This window comes from Phacochoerus africanus, chromosome 15 (genome assembly GCF_016906955.1).
Source record: "Phacochoerus africanus isolate WHEZ1 chromosome 15, ROS_Pafr_v1, whole genome shotgun sequence".
NCBI classification, from domain to species: Eukaryota; Metazoa; Chordata; class Mammalia; order Artiodactyla; family Suidae; genus Phacochoerus; species Phacochoerus africanus.
The window spans coordinates 125,903,550-125,922,077 of NC_062558.1; the positions used below are offsets into that span (position 1 = coordinate 125,903,550).

An 18,528-nucleotide genomic window follows, 5' to 3' on the forward strand; every position below is an offset into this window, starting at 1 on the left:
TCTGGTTTCTTTATTGACCCATTGGTGTTTTTAGTAGCATAGTCTTCATGAAGTGATCATTTTTTTTCCCTCCCATTTTCTTTTCTGTGATTGATTTTTAGATTCATGCCATTGTGGTCAGAAAAGTTGTTTGAAATAATTTCTGTCATCTTAAATTTTTTGTGGCTTGTTTTGCGTACTAGTGTGTGTTTTGTCCTAGAGAACATTCCATGCACACTTGAGAATAATGTATATTATGGTTTTTTTGTATGTAATGTTCTGTGGATATCAATTAGGTCCAAATGTTCTATGTGTCATTTAGGTTCTCTGTTACCTTATTGATTTTCTGTCTGGAAGATCTATCCATTTATGTCAGAAGGGTATTAACAATTTCCTACTGTTATTGTATTTCTTTTAATTTTTGACTTTATGTCTGTTAGTATTTGTTTTATGTATTTAGGTGTGGCTATATTGGGTGTATATATATTAACAGCTGTAATATCCTCTTCTTTTTTCAATCCCTTTACCATTATATAGTATCTTTCTTTGTCTTTATGCACTTTGTTTTAAACTGTGTTTTGTCTGATATGATCAGTTAGCCCTGCTTTCTTGTCGTTTCCATTTGCATGGACAACCCCTCACTTTCAATCTATGTGTATGTTCATTGTTTATTTGGACTATACCCTAAACTGAGTCTCTTGTAGACAGTATATTATAGGTTCTTGATTTTTACTCCAATCTGCCACTGTCTGTGTTTTGATCAGAGCATTTAATCTGCTGACATTTAAGGTAATTATTGATAAGTATGCATTTATTGCCATTTTAAACATTGTTTTCCATTTTGTAGTTGATTTTGTAGTTCTGTGTTAATTTCTTTTTGTTTTTCCACTTGTGTTTTGATGGTTTTCTTTTGTATTATGTTTAAGTTTCTTTCTTTTTATTTTTGTGAATTTATTGTATTTTTTAATTTGTTATTATCCTGGTTTTCAAGTATGTTAAACCATAACTCTTAAACCATATCTACTTGCTTTAGACTTCCCCTACAAGTTTAAATACATTCTAAAAAATCTGCATTCTTTTTACTCCCCTTCCCCACATTTTGTGATTTTGATCTTCTACTTTATATCTTCATGTTTATCCTTTTGCTGTTAATTGTAGTTATTATTATTATTATTATTTTTTTTTTAATGGCTACACCTTTGGCATATGGAAGTTACTAGGCTGGGGATTGAATCTGAGCTTCAGCTTCAACCTTTGCTCCAGCTGTGGCAATACTGGATCCTTTGACCCACTGCACTGGGCTGAAGATTAACCCAAACCTCTGCTGTGACCCAAGGTGTGGCAGTCAGATTCTTTACACACTGTGCCACAGTGGAAACTCCTATAATTGCTTTTACAAAAAATTTTAGATTGTTTTTTCATCTATGTAGTGAATTATTTAATTGATCTTCAATTCTGTTATATTTTTGTCTTTCTTGTGGTGATTTTCCTTTCCTATAGATTCTTGCTTTTTTCCCATTTAGATAAGACCTTTCAATTTTTTTTTTAGGTTGAGTTTAGTATTACTGTATTCTTTTAGTTTTTGCTTGTCTGAAAAACTCTTTATCTCTCCTTTTATTCTAAATGATATTCTTGCTGAGTGAAGTATCCTAGGTTGCTGGTTTTTCCCTTTCTAGAAGTCCAGTGAGATGGCAGCTGTTAGCATTTGTCTCTCTATGCCCTGATTGCTAGGAAGCCAGCAGGCTCACATTCCTCATGAATAGAATTTGGGCTCTTCCAGTCCCTCTATCAGTCCTGGTGCTCCTCCCAGCTTGCAAGAGGACTTTGCATGGCAAGGATCTGCTTGTGCATACCCTCATTCCTTCACAGATTGCTCCTAGCAGCGCCAGTTCTCTCCCAATGCCCTTTCTCCCCTGTTCTACTCAGTTATTTGGAGATCTTTCTTACAGCTTTGGTTGTATAAGAGATATTGTGCTAGTTTCAGTTGGTTTTTCTGTGAAAGTTGTTCCACTTATAGATACATTTTTAATTTGTTTGTGGAAGGAGGTGAGCTCCATGTTCTCCTACTCTGTCATCTTGATCCACCTCCAAGCTCCATATCTCCAAAATGTATTTGTGTTTTCCATATCTTTGTTTGCTAAGTGAAATTCAGATATTTTTTCCTTTTTTATTTTTTTTTAAATTTGGAGCTTTTTATCCAGTTAGAGTGATTTTTTTTGAGAACCTTGTAATTTACTGTAAAAGTTGAAAGTCCATTTTTGTAAGGTAAATTAAACATGATTAACTATTTGAACACAGGCGTGAACTGCTTTTTTACCGCTGCTGGACTAAATAATGATTACTACTGCTGGTGAGGTTGTCAGCTAGACATACAAGGGTCAGTTTTACAGTCTTGCTTTGGCATCTCTTGTTTTTGATCTTTTACTTCTTTTGTTTTCTTGATTGTTATAAAGTCTTATTTTTTATTTCTGCAGTTTTTTCCTTGAGCAGTTAGTCTAGTCTGCTGGATTTTTCATTTCCATAGGTCTTTTCTTTCACTGTTATTTCTGTTGTCACATTTACCTTCCCTGTGGCTATATATAGCTCATTTGAGCTGATGATGTCTATTAGCAGTTACTTTTGTTCTGTAGCTTTTAAAACTATATGCCCTGTGCCTCCTTACTGGGAAGAGAGGGGCATTTTACTTTGCCTTAAGGAGCCCCTGTGTTTTTTGGAATTAGTATTTACTTGGCTGTGACCTACTTTTTGTGAAAAACAAGCCCCTTCTCTATTACATTTAATTCTTTTTTATGTTTTTAACCAACATTTATTAGGCAGCGAGGAAATGCCAGAAAATAAAATAGTAATGAAGATGACATCCTTGCTCAAAATCCAAGTGCTTTTAGCATCAGAGTGTTACCATTTCAAAGATGTCAGCTTCTGAACAATGGTTTTATCATGCTTTGCCTCTAACTTTATATCTTTTTAGTATGGATTATATGCATTAGACTTAGATTTTTGTACTACATGTATCTAGTTATTCACTTTACATTTGACAGTAGTAAGTCTTTAAAACCATTTTTATAGTTATAAATAAAACTGTATTAGAAATGGTCTAAGTTTTATGTTACTTTTAGAAAGTTATTTCAATGATCGAGTTTTTTTTTTTTCTTACTAAGTGAAACTTGGAATGTTTTCTTCATAAATGAGAACAACCCCCCCAAATGTCTTCTGAAGTAGTCGTATTTTATATTCCACCAGTAGAGTCAAATTCCCTGTTTCTTCACATTCTACATACTTGTGAGCATTTGGTGTTGTCAATGTTTTGGTTTTTGGCCATTCTAATAGGTGTGTACTAGTATCTCATTGCTTTAGTTTGCAGTCCCCTAATCACAAATGATGTGGAGTATCTTTTCGAATTTGCCATCTGTATCTTTTATGAGAAGTCTGTTCAGGTCTTTTGCCCATTTCATTTTTTTCTTTTTGAAGTATAGTTGATTTACAGTATTAGCTTCAGGTATACAACATGGTGATTCAATATTTTTATAAATCATACTCCACTTAACAATATTACAAAATAATGTCTACATTTCCCTGTGCTAAACAGTATATCCTATTGCTTATGTATTTTATACAACATGGTTTATATCTCTTAATCACATATCCCTATCTTGTACCTCCCCACTTCCCTGTCCATTTTTTTTTTTTTTTTGGTCTTTTTGCCATTTCGTGGGCTGCTCCCACGGCATATGGAGATTCCCAGGCTAGGGGTCGAATTGGAGCTGTAGCTGCCAGCCTACGCCAGAGCCACAGCAACTTGGGATCCGAGCCGCGTCTGCAGCCTACACCACAGCTCATAGCAACACCGGATCTTTAACCCACTGAGCAAGGGCAGGGATGGAACCCGCAACCTCATGGTTCCTAGTCCGATTCGTTAACCACTGCGCTACGACGGGAACTCCCCCTGTCCATTTTTAAAAATTAGGTTTTTTTTTTTGGTCTTTTTGCCATTTCTTGGGCCGCTCGCATGGCATATGGAGTTTCCCAGGCTAGGGGTCGAAGCAGCCGCCGGCCTACACCAGAGCCACAGCAACGCAGGATCTGAGCTGCGTCTGTGACCTACACCACAGCTCATGGCATTGCGGGATCCTTAACCCACTGAGCGAGGCCAGGGATCAAACCCGCAACCTCATGGTTCCTAGTCGGATTCGTTAACCACTGCACCATGAAGGGAACTCCAAAATTAGTTTTTTTTATTATCGTTTTAAAAGTTCTTTGTATGTTTTGAAATATAATCCTTTATCAGATGTGTACTTTTCAGATATTTTCTTACATTCTATGACTTGTCTACTCATTCTTTTGGCAGTATCTTTTGTGGAGCAGAAATTTAAATTTTAGCAAAATCTAGCTTATCAATTCTTTCACGAATTGTACTTTTCTTGTCAAACTGAAACATCCTCATTAAACCCAGGGTCATCTAGATTTTCTTATACGTTATATTCTAGAAAGTATATCATTGTGTTTCCACAGCTCATCTCTTCTTGTCTGCTGTCTACTTTATCCATTACAGCCTTTAGCTTATCAATCGTAGTTGTTTTAAATTCCTGGTCTGATAATTCCAGCATTCCTCCCATGTCTGGTCTGATGCTTGCTCTGTCTCTTCAGATTGCACTTTTTTGCCTTTTGGTGTTTCTTGTAGTTTTTTTTCTTGATGGACAGATAAGATGTAGGAGTAAAAGAAACTGCTGTAAATAGGCCTTTAATGATGTAGTAGTAGGGTGTCAGGGAGGGGAAGTATTCTACTGGCCTATGATTGCGTCTCAGCCTGTTGATGAGCCTGTGCCCTGTACTGTGCTTTGAATTTCACTTGTGCTTCTCAATTTTTTTCCCCTTCTCTTAGGTGGTACATGATGGCTGGAGGGAGTTGTAGTTGCATATTTCTCTTACCCCATAAGGAATGCTAGAGCAGACTGGAGTTAAGTATTTTTCTCTAACTGGGACAGCTAGGCTCTGATAAAACTCCAGCAATACAGGCTCTGTTAAGTTGTTTCTTCAGTCATTTTTAAGAATGGTGCTCTGGCATATTTCAAAGTGGTTCTTTTTTCCCTCCCTGTGCTAGAAGTACAAGGGAGTTTTTCTTCGCGCTTTGCTGTGAGAACCTTTCAGAGCTTCTGGAGGTAAAAGTCACAAAAACATGTGTGTGGATTCTCACATAACTGCGTTCCTTGCAGATCTGAACTCTCAGAATTGTCCACACAGAGCTTCCAACAATTCACTAGTTACATTTCAGGTTTTCTTTCTTCCTTTTTAGTGCCACACCTGAGGCGTATGGAAGTTCCCAGGCTATCGAAGCTGCAGCTGCTGGCCTGCAACACAGCCACAGTAACATGGATCCAAGCTGCGTCTGTGACCTACACCACAGCTCACAGCAATGCTGGGTCTTTAACCCTCGCCAGGGATCAAACCCATATCCTCATGGATACTAGTCGTGTTCTTAACCCCTGAGCCCTGATGAGAACTCCCAGTACGGGTTTTCTTGCCATGCCACTGGATCCTGCAGAAGCTTCTATGCCAGTAAATCATGATTCTCTGTATTTTGCTGTCTGTCTCGCATTTTGGGTACTCTGGTTTGCCCTGCGGCCTCACTTCTCTGATGGATTTAAGAAGCATTGTTGGTGTTTCAGTATTTGCTGCTTTTTACTTTTTATTAGAATGAAGTGGTGACTTCTAAGCTCCCTCCATGCTGGACTGGAAATCACAAGTTTCCAGTAATAATTTGTGACTAATTTCCTACAGACTGATTTTTTTTTTTCAAATTCTTACACATTTCAGAAATCACACTGAATATTTTACAAGTTAGTTTCAAAAAGCCATAAATAAAATAAAATAAAATAAAATAAAATGATTTCTCTAGTTACTTGTAGCTAATACACAGTCTCTATCCATAACTTATGAAAAATAGCACAGCCTACCAAAGCTTTCCTGTGTTATTGTTTTCTGTAAGAAAAACATTAGAGGTTTTCAGTTTTTTAGTTTAAATTACACAATAATAAATATTTTGTTAATCTTTTAGCAGTTCACAAAACTTGCCTTACTTTATGTAATAACTTCATATCTAAAATAAAATCTAAGAGAATAGAATGTTACTCTGAACATGAGATTTTGTGACTCATATTAAAGCATAAAACTGATACATAAACAGAACCTTAGCTTGTAATTCGGTGTAAGAAACCCGGGATTCTTTCATCTAAGATTTCCCCAGCTATTTGAAAATCAGTAACAAGAATGTTGTATTTGAGAATAGGTTAGGTTTAATTTGTACATTATGGTTTGTCAAGACATTTGATTGGTTATATTTCATAAAAAGATAATCTTAAGTGAAATTTACTTTCCTAGGAGATATGAATACATCATGTAAAGCCTAGATTTACTTTGGGTGAGACTTACTAAAGATTTATTTTAGTTCATTACATGATAGTAAATAATTGGAATGTCAAGATGGCATACCAAATATGACGTTTTCCATTATTTCTCATTGATTTCATAGCAACTCAGTATAGTTTTGAAGACAATTAGAATTATCAAGCCAGCAATACTCTGGACCAGCTACAATCATATATATATATATAGGAGAAATATTTCAAAGCAAAAAGTCTAAGGAAAGTTATGGTAACATATAAAATGTCCAGTTATCTAAGGATATTTTAAATGAAGTGTCGTTTAACACTGTATATTGCTGAAAAAATTTTGTAAAAAAGTATGTTCATATCATTGAATTATTTATGGGGTTAACATTAATCATATGTGTTCAGTGAATCAAGGAATATTCTTCCTTTTATATTTATTATTAAGGGGATATAAGAAATGCTAGGCATTCTTTACTTTCTTACATCCAGTCTCTGAAATGCTCAGCACTCAAGAAATTCATAACAACAAACCATATTGTAATTGATGAATTCGTTAATCCAATATTCTATTAGCCCTGCAAAATCTACTATATTGAGTTTCTGATATTTGCTGAGAAGCTTGGGCCATTCTTATTTGCAGCCATGTGAGGGACATTTTGGCCTCTAGTAATATTAAAACACTGAGTGGCAATTAAGTTATTGCCATTGCAACAGTGAAATTGAGCCTGTCAGAAGTCTACTTTTTTTTTTTCCTCCGAGGTTTTTCTATCATGTGACTAGAAGACATCACCCACAGTACTTTATACCTATGCACTATCTTCTATGGATAAACTATTCCCAAGACAAAGTGTGCCTTTTCTAGCAAAATATCAGTAAAAATAAAGTCTCAGGCCAATATAGGATACTGTGATTGATAATTGAAAGTCTGAATCATCACATCACAGCTATTGTGAATATGATGGCAGACTGCATTATCTTCCTCCTTGGAAAAGCCATCACAGTATTTATAGGCTTTGTTGAAGTGCACAGGCGTCATTTAAACAAAACAGGTTGAACTTCATTGAGGGAGTCTTGTGATATTTTGCATCCCTGAAAGTCAGAGCGAGTTGCCTGCTAAAGCAGAGTATCCAGTTTCCATATTCCCATTCAGTTTTACTCTTTGAGATTGAGTATATTCATCAGATGATAATAAATACTAGTACTTTGGGGCCTTGGGAATAGCATTGTCTATGAGAGACAGTCCACATGGGGTTCAGCCATCTCAGGAAACATATAAGCCTCATTTACACTGGACATTCACAGATAGATGCATATTTTTCTTTGCAGGTCCTCACTAGACAGGACAATAACAGCCAACATTGCTCTACATCACAGACAATAGTAAATGTGATCTTTAGGCCCCTGAATCAGTTTCCAGGAGGCCCTAATACTGGCAAAGTTCTCAGCAGTCTTTAAGGGATGATTTCATTTTTCTCCATGTCATGGTACCAAACCTTTTTTCACTCTTACATCAGTCCATTCATCTCCTTTTTGTTTGTATGTTTTTCTTGCTTTTAAAGTAGTTGCTATCTCTACAAAAGATGTTTACATTAACTATAGATGACCTTTGACTGTCCTTTTTTTGGTTCCTATTTATTTTTCCATTAGCTTTCAATTCTATTTGAATATCAAATCATATAACATATTTGTTAATGTTCCTGCCATGCAGCTCAAAATTGCTCTGGATTGAGAACCTGTGGACAATGTTTGGAACAGCCTGGGTGTGGATGGTGCAATGATCCCAGTAATACAGGAAGAGGACACTGCATTGAAGGGTCTTCTCGGGGGCCAATGAAGCTTGTTGGAATGCATAATAATGAGATGGCTCTTGACACCAGTCTTTGTCCTAAAGAGAAGAACTATGAGTGGTCCTTTATCCAGTGTCCAGGTAATAAGAACGTGATGAAAGCAATTTTAGTTTCTGCTTAAGAACACCAAGAATTATTTTTCCTTTCCTGTTATAAATAAGATTTATTAAAAAAAACAATGAAAATTAGGCTCAAATTTAAAAGATTGAAAAAATTATTTCCTATGTTCCTCTTTGTTGTGTATGTGGTATTATGCTTGGAATCATTAAATAGGCTAACCAGATACACAACATGTCGTTGTTAGATTTGGTTTCATGTGAACTGTTAAAAGGAAGCAGTATTGTCTTCATACCTAATTTCTACCCCGTAGTGTAATCTTTTATTGTTTATAATATTATAATATCTTAGAATTCAAAGGCAACTCAGAAGATCCAGTCAAGCTTCATGCTAAGTATGGGACTGTTCTGTATAATATCCATGATAGAGCAAGTTGTCCTTTGGTATTTGCTACCATTCAATTTTGAATGCCAGTAAAGTGTTTAGGGTTTTTAAAATAGGAAGTCTGTTCTTATATCAAATAAATCAACCTTCTTGAAAAATTAATTTATTCAACATATTTTATTGAGTGCCTACTATGTGCAAAGAGTATTTTAAGTGCTAGACACGTAACAATTAAAAATTAATACTAAAATCACTGCATTAATTGAGCCTGTGTTCTAATTGAAATTAATAAAATAAATTAAACACATGGATATACCTATATGAAGTTAGATGGTGATAAGTGCTATTAAGTAAGCAAGGAAGGGGGATAAAGCTTGCAATTTAAAATAGAATGGTAAGGGAAGATCTCACTGAGAAGTAATGACTATTAAAAACCTAAGATAGTTGAGGGAGTGAATCGTGGGGCTGTCTGGGGAAATTGTGTTTCAGAAGAGGTAACATTCTAACACAGAGACTTGGAAGAGATAGTTTATTTGGGAAACGAACCTTGGAATCACAAGTGAGGGAATAGAGAATTTCAGAGAAGGGAGATTAAGTTGGCTAATATATTGGGAAATTTGAACTTGACCCACCAGAGACCTATGAAGACCTATGAAGAATGCTCTTCTGAGTTAACCAACTGAGGGCCTGAGAGGGGGGGCATTTATCCACTAACTCTCTTCCACTGCTGGTTGAGGCAATGCCTCTGGGGCTATTGTACTTCTGAGCTGTGCTGAAATATCTGATTAATAGCTGAACTTATCCTGATATCAGTGAACATTCTGAGGCAGAAAAGTAGGGAGATACTGTTGAACTTGCTTTAGGTGAGGCACTGGCAGTGTGCTGCCCTGAAACCAGAAAGACTAAGGGAATGTGGCATATGGTGCAACAGTACCTTCTTTTTTTTTACATTGTTATTATTTTATTTTATTGGGGATCAAGTTATCCTTACATGATACATTACATCCCCCCCCCCCCCCCGCACCCTTTGTTCTGTTGCAACATGAGTATCTAGGCATAGTTCTCAATGCTACTGAGCAGGATCTCCTTGTAAATCTATTCTAAGTTGTGTTTGATAACCCCAAGCTCCCGATCCCTCCCACTCCCTCCCTCTCCCATCAGGCAGCCACAAGTCTGTTTTCCAAGTCCATGATCTTCTTTTCTGTGGAGATGTTCATTTGTGCTGGATATTAGATTCCAGTTATAAGTGATATCATATGGTATTTGTCTTTGTCTTTCTGGCTTATTTCACTCAGAATGAGATTCTCTAGTTCCATCCATGTTGCTGCAAATGGCATTATGTCATTCTTTTTTATGGCTGAGTAGTCTTCCATTGTGTATATATACCACATCTTCCGAATCCAATCCTCTGTCGATGGACATTTGGGTTGTTTCCATGTCTTGGCTATTGTGAATAGTGCTGCAATGAACATGCGGGTGCACGTGTCTCTTTTAAGGAGAGTTTTGTCCGGATAGATGCCCAAGAGTGGGATTGCGGGGTCCTATGGTAGTTCTATGTATAGATTTCTAAGGTATCTCCAAACTGTTCTCCATAGTGGCTGTACCAGTTTACATTCCCACCAGCAGTGCAGGAGGGTTCCCTTTTCTCCACAGCCCCTCCAGCCCTTGTTATTTGTGGACTTATTAATGATGGCCATTCTGACTGGTGTGAGGTGGTATCTCATGGTAGTTTTGATTTGCATTTCTCTTATAATCAATGATGTTGAGCATTTTTTCATGTGTTTGCTGCCCATCTGTATATCTTCCTTAGAGAACAGTCTATTCAGGTCTTTTGCCCATTTTTCCATTGATTGATTGGCTTTTTTGCTGTTGGGTTGTATAAGTTGTTTATATATTCTAGAGATTAAGCCCTTGTCAGTTGCATCATTTGAAACTATTTTCTCCCATTCTGAAAATTGTCTTTTTGTTTCCTTTGCTGTGCAAAAGCTTTTCAGTTTGATGAGGTCCCATGGGTTTATTTTTGCTCTTAATTCTATTGCTTTGTGAGACTGACCTGAGAAAATATTCATGATGTTCATGTCAGAGAGTGCAACAGTACCTTCTACATAGACTCTGGAATATATGAAGACCAAAAAGAGGAACAAACCATTGATTCACACAGCAGCATGGCTGAATCATGGCTGAATACATTTTGCTTAGTGAAAGAGCCAGAGAGGCTCTATGTTGTACCATGGGGATGGAAAAGAGATCACTTACTTGTAAGAAGTAGTAAAGAGATTGCCTTTAGGGGGTCTCAAAATAGAACTTTTTAGGTTGTGGAATGTTCTTTATGATACTGGTGTAGTTGATAATGACTCTATGCCATTGTCAGACCCATGCTATATACCACAATAAGTGAACTTTTCTGACCGCAAAGTGAAAAAAAAGTCAGCCAGGATGTTAAGGGATCCTACGATGAAATGAAAACTGATTGGTAAATTTAACTGCATTACAAATGTCATAACCTTGTCAAAAAAAGGAGCTGAACTAAGTAACCTTGGAAAACAGTGTTTTGATGGATACTGTAAAACTAGAGGAAAAAGAAACTGTATAAATGTTATATTCTGATTGGTAAATTTGTTTCTCACATAACACAGGTTAACAATTCTCATAGTACTTTGTATGTTTACTAGTTTTGGATAAATATATAAACTAATTGTGCGTAATGTGAGCCAGGTTTCCCACTGTCAGAGAAAGAAGTGCAAAATATGCAAAGAGTGAAGACTGCAAAGAACCCTGTGGTATTAGTTTAGGGTAAAAATATGAATTCAATTTTATTTTAATATATACATGGTCAGATGTCAATATTGATTGATATATGTGTATACATAGTGTATTTATATATATACATTTACTTGTGTATATATGTATATTTTCTAGTTCTGTTTTCTAAAGAGGTTCTAGAAACCATGATACCCCAATAACAATGAGCACATTCACTACCCATATTTTGGTTTCTAAATACCATTTTCCAATGACAGGAACCAGAACTCTCTGGAGAAATGGCTGATTCTAGGGCTGGGGCAGGGAGAATACAAGATGAGCCTGAAAGTATTGTTCAGTGCCAGCAAGTAAGAAAGTACTCAAAAAAAATGAGAACATATCAAAGCGACCCTGAAAGTGTTCCTAATGAGTCAAATCTGGGCAAAAAATAATGACTGGATTGGATTGAGACCCAAATAACAAAATACATATCCATGATTTTATACTGATTTAAATGATTGAGTAAATAATAAACAGGTAAGAATTGATAAATATTCCATACTGAAAAATTCCAAATAATAAATGTGGAATGGGAGTTCCCGTCGTGGCGCAGTGGTTAACGAATCCGACTAGGAACCATGAGGTTGCGGGTTCGGTCCCTGCCCTTGCTCAGTGGGTTAATGATCCTGCGTTGCCGTGAGCTGTGGTGTAGGTTGCAGACGCGGCTCGGATCCCGCGTTGCTGTGGCTCTGGCTTAGGCCGGCGGCTACAGCTCCGATTCGACCCCTAGCCTGGGAACCTCCATATGCCGTGGGAGCGGCCCAAGAAATAGCAAAAAGACAAAAACAAATGTGGAATGAATGAGCAAAATAAAAAAAAAAAATACTGTTAGAACCCCACAGTAGTAAATGCTATAAGAATAATCTGTTTAAGAATGTTCAAATCAGTGGCTGAAACTTTAAGGAGAAACAAGATATGGGTATAGCTTTCAGGTATTTGTCTCAAAGATATTAACTACTGTGGTGGTTTTAAACATGTCCACAACTACTTTGATACTCCTTCTGCTAGAGGGCGGGGCTTAATTTCTCTCCCCTTGAGTGTGGGTTGGACATGGTGACTCTCTTCTAATGAATAGCGTATGGAAGGGGAAACTTGTTTAAATTTCACAGTGGAGAAAGTCAGTCAACATCACCTTCAGTAAGTTTAACGACACCAGTAATGTCACGGTAATAGTATGTACCTCCTGATGTGATGTGATGTGAAGGGCACTTGACCTCTGTTGTATTCTTCCTCCAAATGTATAACTCAGTTTAGTCATGAGAAAAATGTCAAACAAACCAAATTGAAGGACATTTTAGAAAATAGTTGACCAGCACTTTCCAAAACAAAATCATGAAAGAGAGGGAAAGACTGAGATGCTGTCATTGATTGTAAGAAGCTAAGGAGCCATGACTGCTAAATGCAGTGTTCTGTCCTGGATTGGATATGGAAGAGAAAAATGACATTCCTGGCAAAACTGATGAAGTCCAAATGAAATCTGAACTTTGGTGAATAGTACCAAAGTTAATTTCTTAATTTTGATAAATATACCATGGTTATATAAGATACTAACATTTGGGGAATTTGGGTGATGTATACTCAGGAATGTTATGCCCATTTCTTCTATAAATTTAAAATTATTTGAAAAGAAAAAAATTTTAAAGATATAGCAGTTTAGAGAAATAATTAAAAGAAACTTCTAGAAATGAAAAATATTGTCACTGAAATTAGAAATCCAGTAGATCATACTTAGTGGAAGGGATTATTAACAAAATGGAAGATCAATATGAGGAAATAATCCAAAGTACAGGAAAAATAGAGAGATAAAATGATGGAAAATATGAAAAAGAAGCTGTTAACAGTAAGGATAGACTGAGAACTTTCAAATACCTAATAGGAGCTTCAGAAGGGGAAAATGGAGAAAGGGAGAGGAAATACTTAAAAATGTCATTATACCTCGGGGATATTGACACATACACAATTAATGCCGTCTTTTCCAAATATAAAATAGTGCTTTTGTTAGATATGCATTTTGTTATTTGGGTTCAAATAGGGCAAATCTTATCATCTGAGAGTTAGAGGAGTTATATGATTTCCCAGTCTCTTGATATGTGAGGAAAGTTGTGTTTCTTTTTCTTTCCTTCCTTCCTTCTTTGCTGTGGGCATTAGACCCCACAGAACTTCATGAAAGTTGTGTAAGGCCAGAATTTCAGGAGGGAAGGATGGACCCTCTAATATTCCACTTTTTTTTTTTTGAGGGACTAGGTAGGGAATCTGTCTGTGACATGAGGAGTGAGTGTTTCCTAGTGAACAAATGGAAAATTTTAATTAAAATTTGCCTCTGGAGTTCTCATATCCAGATGGTGGCTGATATTTTTATTTTCTGTTGAGCAGTCAGAAAATAAGAAGAAAACAGGTAAAATAAAAATTCATATGACTACCAGTTACCAATATCTGTGGTAAATTTATAATAATTAACACAATGTGGAATTGGTATAAGAATGGACAAATAAACCAGTGAGAGAGGATAGAGATTATAGAAACAGAGCTACATATATGTGATCCCATGATTTATGACAAAGATAACACTGCCAGTGTGGTGGGAAAAACGATGACTTTTTCAATGAATAATGACAACTGGAATTCCCATCGTGGCTCAGTGGTTAACGAATCTGACTAGGACCATGAGGTTGCAGGTTCGATCCCTGGCCTTGCTCAGTGGGTTAAGGATCCAGCGTTGCCGTGAGTTGTGGTGTAGGTCGCAGATGCAGCTTGGATCCTGCGTTGCTGTGCTGTAGGCCAGCGGCTACAGCTCCGATTCGACCCCTAGCCTGGGAACCTCCATATGCTGTGGGAGTGGCCCTAGAAAAGGCAAAAAAAAAAAAAATAATGACAGCTAAAGAATTGTGTCTAGGCCCTACCTCATTTTACCCAAAAAATTAATTCCAGACAGATTGTGGATGTAAATGTGGAAGCTAAAGTAGTTTCTGGTTAGCAGTGACTTTTTATATAGAACACAAAAGATTAACTATACAGGAACATACGATATATTGTACTATACTAAGATTAAGAAATCCTATTCTTAAAAAAAGCACCATTTAGAAAGTGAACAAAGCAAACTCCAGAATTAGAGAAGATCTTTACAATGCATATATCTAGCAAAAACCTCTTACTTAGAATTGGTATTAATTACAAATTAATGATAAACAGACAGACAACCCAAATGAAAAATGGCCAATAGTGTTGAACAGATACATCACCAAAGAGAATATTCAACAGGCAAATAAACATCTGAGAAAGTCCTTAGCTTTAGTCATGATGGACATGGAAATTAAAATCACAAAATGATACCACTAATCACCCACTAGAATCTATAAAATGAAAAATATAATTTTAAGTGTTAGCAAAGATGTAGAGCAGGTAGAAATTTTGTATACTTTATTTTTTTGAGAGCCTAAATGGTATTAAACACTTTGGAAAACAGTTTGGAAATACCTATTTAAATTAAACAAATGCATACTCCCATGATTCAAGGTTCCTATGTCTAGCCCAGTGATGGGCAAATGACAGTCTACTGTCAACTTTAACCTGTGGTTTCTTTTTATATGGTCTGTGAACAAGAATGGTTTTACATTTTTCAAAGGTTGAAAAGAAAGATGAAGTGGAAGTGGAGAAGGAGGATGAAGGGGAGGAAAGAGCTAGTATGAAGGAAGGAAAGAGGGAAGGAAGTGGAGGAAAGGAAGAAAGGAGGGGCGGAAGGGAAAGATGTTTGACAGTGCCCACAGTGTCTAAAATATTTACTCTTTTGTCCTTTATGGAAAATGTTTGCTGACTCCTGGTCTAGGATCACTAGACCCAATAGAAAGTATACTTACATTCACTTGGAAGACATGTACAAGAATATTCATAGCAGCACTATTTTATTAGCTCCAATTTGCAAATCATCTAAATGTCATCAACAGTTGGGCGAATAAAGAAATGGATATGCCACACAGTGGTATACATAACAAAAGAATGATTACACTACCACTACATGCAACAGTATGGATGCTCTCACAAATAGTGTTGAGAGAAAGAAGCCAAACACAAGACATACTCTATGATTCAATTTACTTAACTTTCAAAACCAGGCAAAACTAGTTTATGGTATTAAAGATCAGGAGGATAGGGGCTAATGATTGGATCAGAGCACAAAGGAATTTTTATTTTATTTTGTCCTGTCCTGTCCTGTCCTGTCCTGTCCTGTCCTGTCCTGTCCTGTCCTATCCTATCCTATCCTATCCTATCCTATCCTATCCTATCCTATCCTGTTCTATTCTATTTGCCTTGTCTGTGGCATGTATAAGTTCCCATCAAATTTGCACCACAGCAGTGACCGGAACCACCGCAGTGACAAGTCCGAATTCTTAACCCCCGCTGCACCACCAGAGAACTCTGGATTATAGTTTTAAATATTAGTTCTTCTCCATTTCTGTCTATTTCTTTCTGTATCACCTTTTCACTTTCTTGATTGATTTTCATGTGTCTTCTGAATTTGTGGCTTCCTTTTTGTCTTGAAAGAATTTAATTTTTCTGCATTATTTCTTTATTTCTTAACTACCCATTGCCAAGAGACACCTTTCTTGTTATTTGTGCATTTTTTCTCCCCAAACCTCTATTCAGGACTTCTACTTCAAACTGTGCCTACTTTTAAGCTCTCTTCTTATGTATGATGCTCTGGTCTGCAAAGACTCTGGTTTAATGTTTTCATACTTAAAGATTTACTCTTTCTTGGAGAACAGACTTGTGGTTGCCGAGGGGGAAGGGGAGGAAGTGGGATGGACTGGGAGTTTGGGGTTAGTAGATGCAAACTATTGAATTTGGGGTGGATAAGTAGTGAAATCCTGCTGTGTAGCACAGCAAACTATATCTAGTCACTTGTGATGGAATATGATGGAGGATAATGTGAGAAAAAGAATGTGCTTGTATGTGTTTGTGTGTGTGTGTATGACCAGGTCACTTTACTGTACAGTAGAAATTGACAGAACAATGTCAATCAATATAATAGAAAAAATAAAAATCTAAAAGAAAGAGAAAAAAATTAAACTTTCTGGAGAAGGTTTTATATCAACTTTAAACTTGCTTGCTCCCCTCTTTTCTGGTTTATCTTGGTGAGGACTTGCTCACCACAAATTCTTGCAATGGGGTGGTAGCATATGGGATTTCTTCCTTCTTTTTTTTTTTTTTTTTTTCCTGTTGTCAGATTATAATGAGGGTGTAATTTTGGGGTAGTTTTCTATTTTTCCTTCTTGTCTTTTTCTTCTTTAGAGGACATTTTGGGAGCTATAGAGCTAGGCATCCGCCATTGTTTTCATTACCAAGAAGTTTTATATTGTTTCTTCATGCTATTGGAATTGTGTTTAAAGGACATTAATTTTAAATTATTTGCTGTTTTATAGAAATGTAGTTTATTTTAACTATATTGCTCTTGTACTATGTGACCTTGGTTATCTCAATTTTATTATAGATTCTTTAGGATTTTCCTTAAGTTGCTTATCAATAGTGTTATATTTGTTCTTTCCTTATCACACTAGGTAGACTTACAGGACAACATGAAATTGAATTAGTGGGAGTTTTAGTCGGAAAGTATTTAGCTTTTAACATCTTTAAGTATGATGATAGATGTTGATTTTTCATAGATATCTTATCTGCTTAAGGAAGTATCTTTATGTTCCTAGTTGAGGAATTTTTTTAAAAAAATCATGAACAGATGTGTAATTTTTCCAAAGGCATGCATCTGTTGAGCTGATGATAAAAGTTTTTGTTTTTATTGTTAATGTGGTTAATTATATTCATTGATTTTCAAATGCCAAACCATTCTTATATTTCTGGACTAAATTCTGCTTCCTCATCATGTGTTATCCTTTTATTATGTTTTTGGATTCAGTTTGTTTAAATTTTATTAAATATCTTTGCATTTAAGTCAATGAGAATATTGATCTATAGTTTTTTTGATGTCTGGTTTGATATCAGCCTCAAGAATTGAGAAATATTTCCTTTCCTGTTTTCTGGAAGAGTTTATGTGGAATTGATATTAACTTTTTCTAAAACGTTTGAAGAAACATTCTTGCCTCTGAAGATATCAGACAGGGCCTGGAGTTTTCTTAGAATTTTAACTACAAAGTCTCTGTTTTTAGTAGATTTGAAGCTATTCAGTTTCACCCCCTTTTTTCCAGTGAGTTTGGTGGTTTGTATCTTTCAAGAAACTTGTCTATTTCGTGTAAGATGTTATTGTCAGAAAAGTTCATAATATTTAACATTACTCTTCTACTCTCTATAGGATCTTTAGTGATAGCCTCTCTTTAATTAAATTTAATCAATTTTAATTTTTTTTTTTCTTTTTGGTCTTCTTAGGGCCACACCATGGCATATGGAGTTCCCAGGCTAGGGACTGAATTGGATCTGCAGCTGTGTGCCTATGCAATTGCCACAGCAACCCTGGATCCAAACTGCATCTGTGACCTGAGCTGCAGTTTGAGGAAACACTGGATCCTTACTTAACCCACTGAGTGAGGCTAGGAATCAAACCCATACCCTCATGGATGCTAGTTAGGTTCTTAACCCATTGAGCCACACTGGGAATTCCTCTTGAATTTTTAGTATTGATAATTTGTGTTTTTTTCTCTTTATTAGTCTGGCTAGAGGTTTCATTGGTCTTGTAAATAGCTTTTAATTTGCTCTTTTAGTTATTTAAGGTAGAAAGTTGATAATTTTAGTGTTATAACTCTTATTTATTTATTTATTTATTTATTTATTTTTTGTCTTTTTGCCTTTTCTAGGGCTGCTCCCATGGCATGTATAGGTTCCCAGGCTAGGGGTCCAATCGGAGCTCTAGTCTCCAGCCTACGCCAGAGCCACAACAACGCCAGATCCGAGCCACTTGTGCAACCTACACCACAGTTCAAGGCAACACCGGATCCTTAACCCACTGAGTGAGGCCAGGGATCGAACGCGCAACGTCATGGTTCCTGGTTGGATTCATTAACCACTGAGCCACGACGGGAACTCCTATAACTTTTTCTTTGAGAACTGCTTCAGATTAATATATTTATGAT

The 18,528-nt window shown here is 36.3% G+C and overlaps 1 protein-coding gene across 2 annotated transcripts in view; it reads left to right on the top strand.

Annotated features, from left to right (window-relative positions):
- The window catches only part of ATRNL1 (attractin like 1), a 765,538-nt gene that overhangs the window by 184,264 nt on the left and 562,746 nt on the right, over positions 1–18,528 (top strand). For both annotated transcript variants that reach the window (XM_047760605.1, XM_047760606.1), the window contains exon 18: positions 8,074–8,292. In XM_047760605.1, coding sequence (XP_047616561.1) covers positions 8,074–8,292 — 219 coding nt within the window. The remainder of the gene's footprint in view (positions 1–8,073; positions 8,293–18,528) is intronic.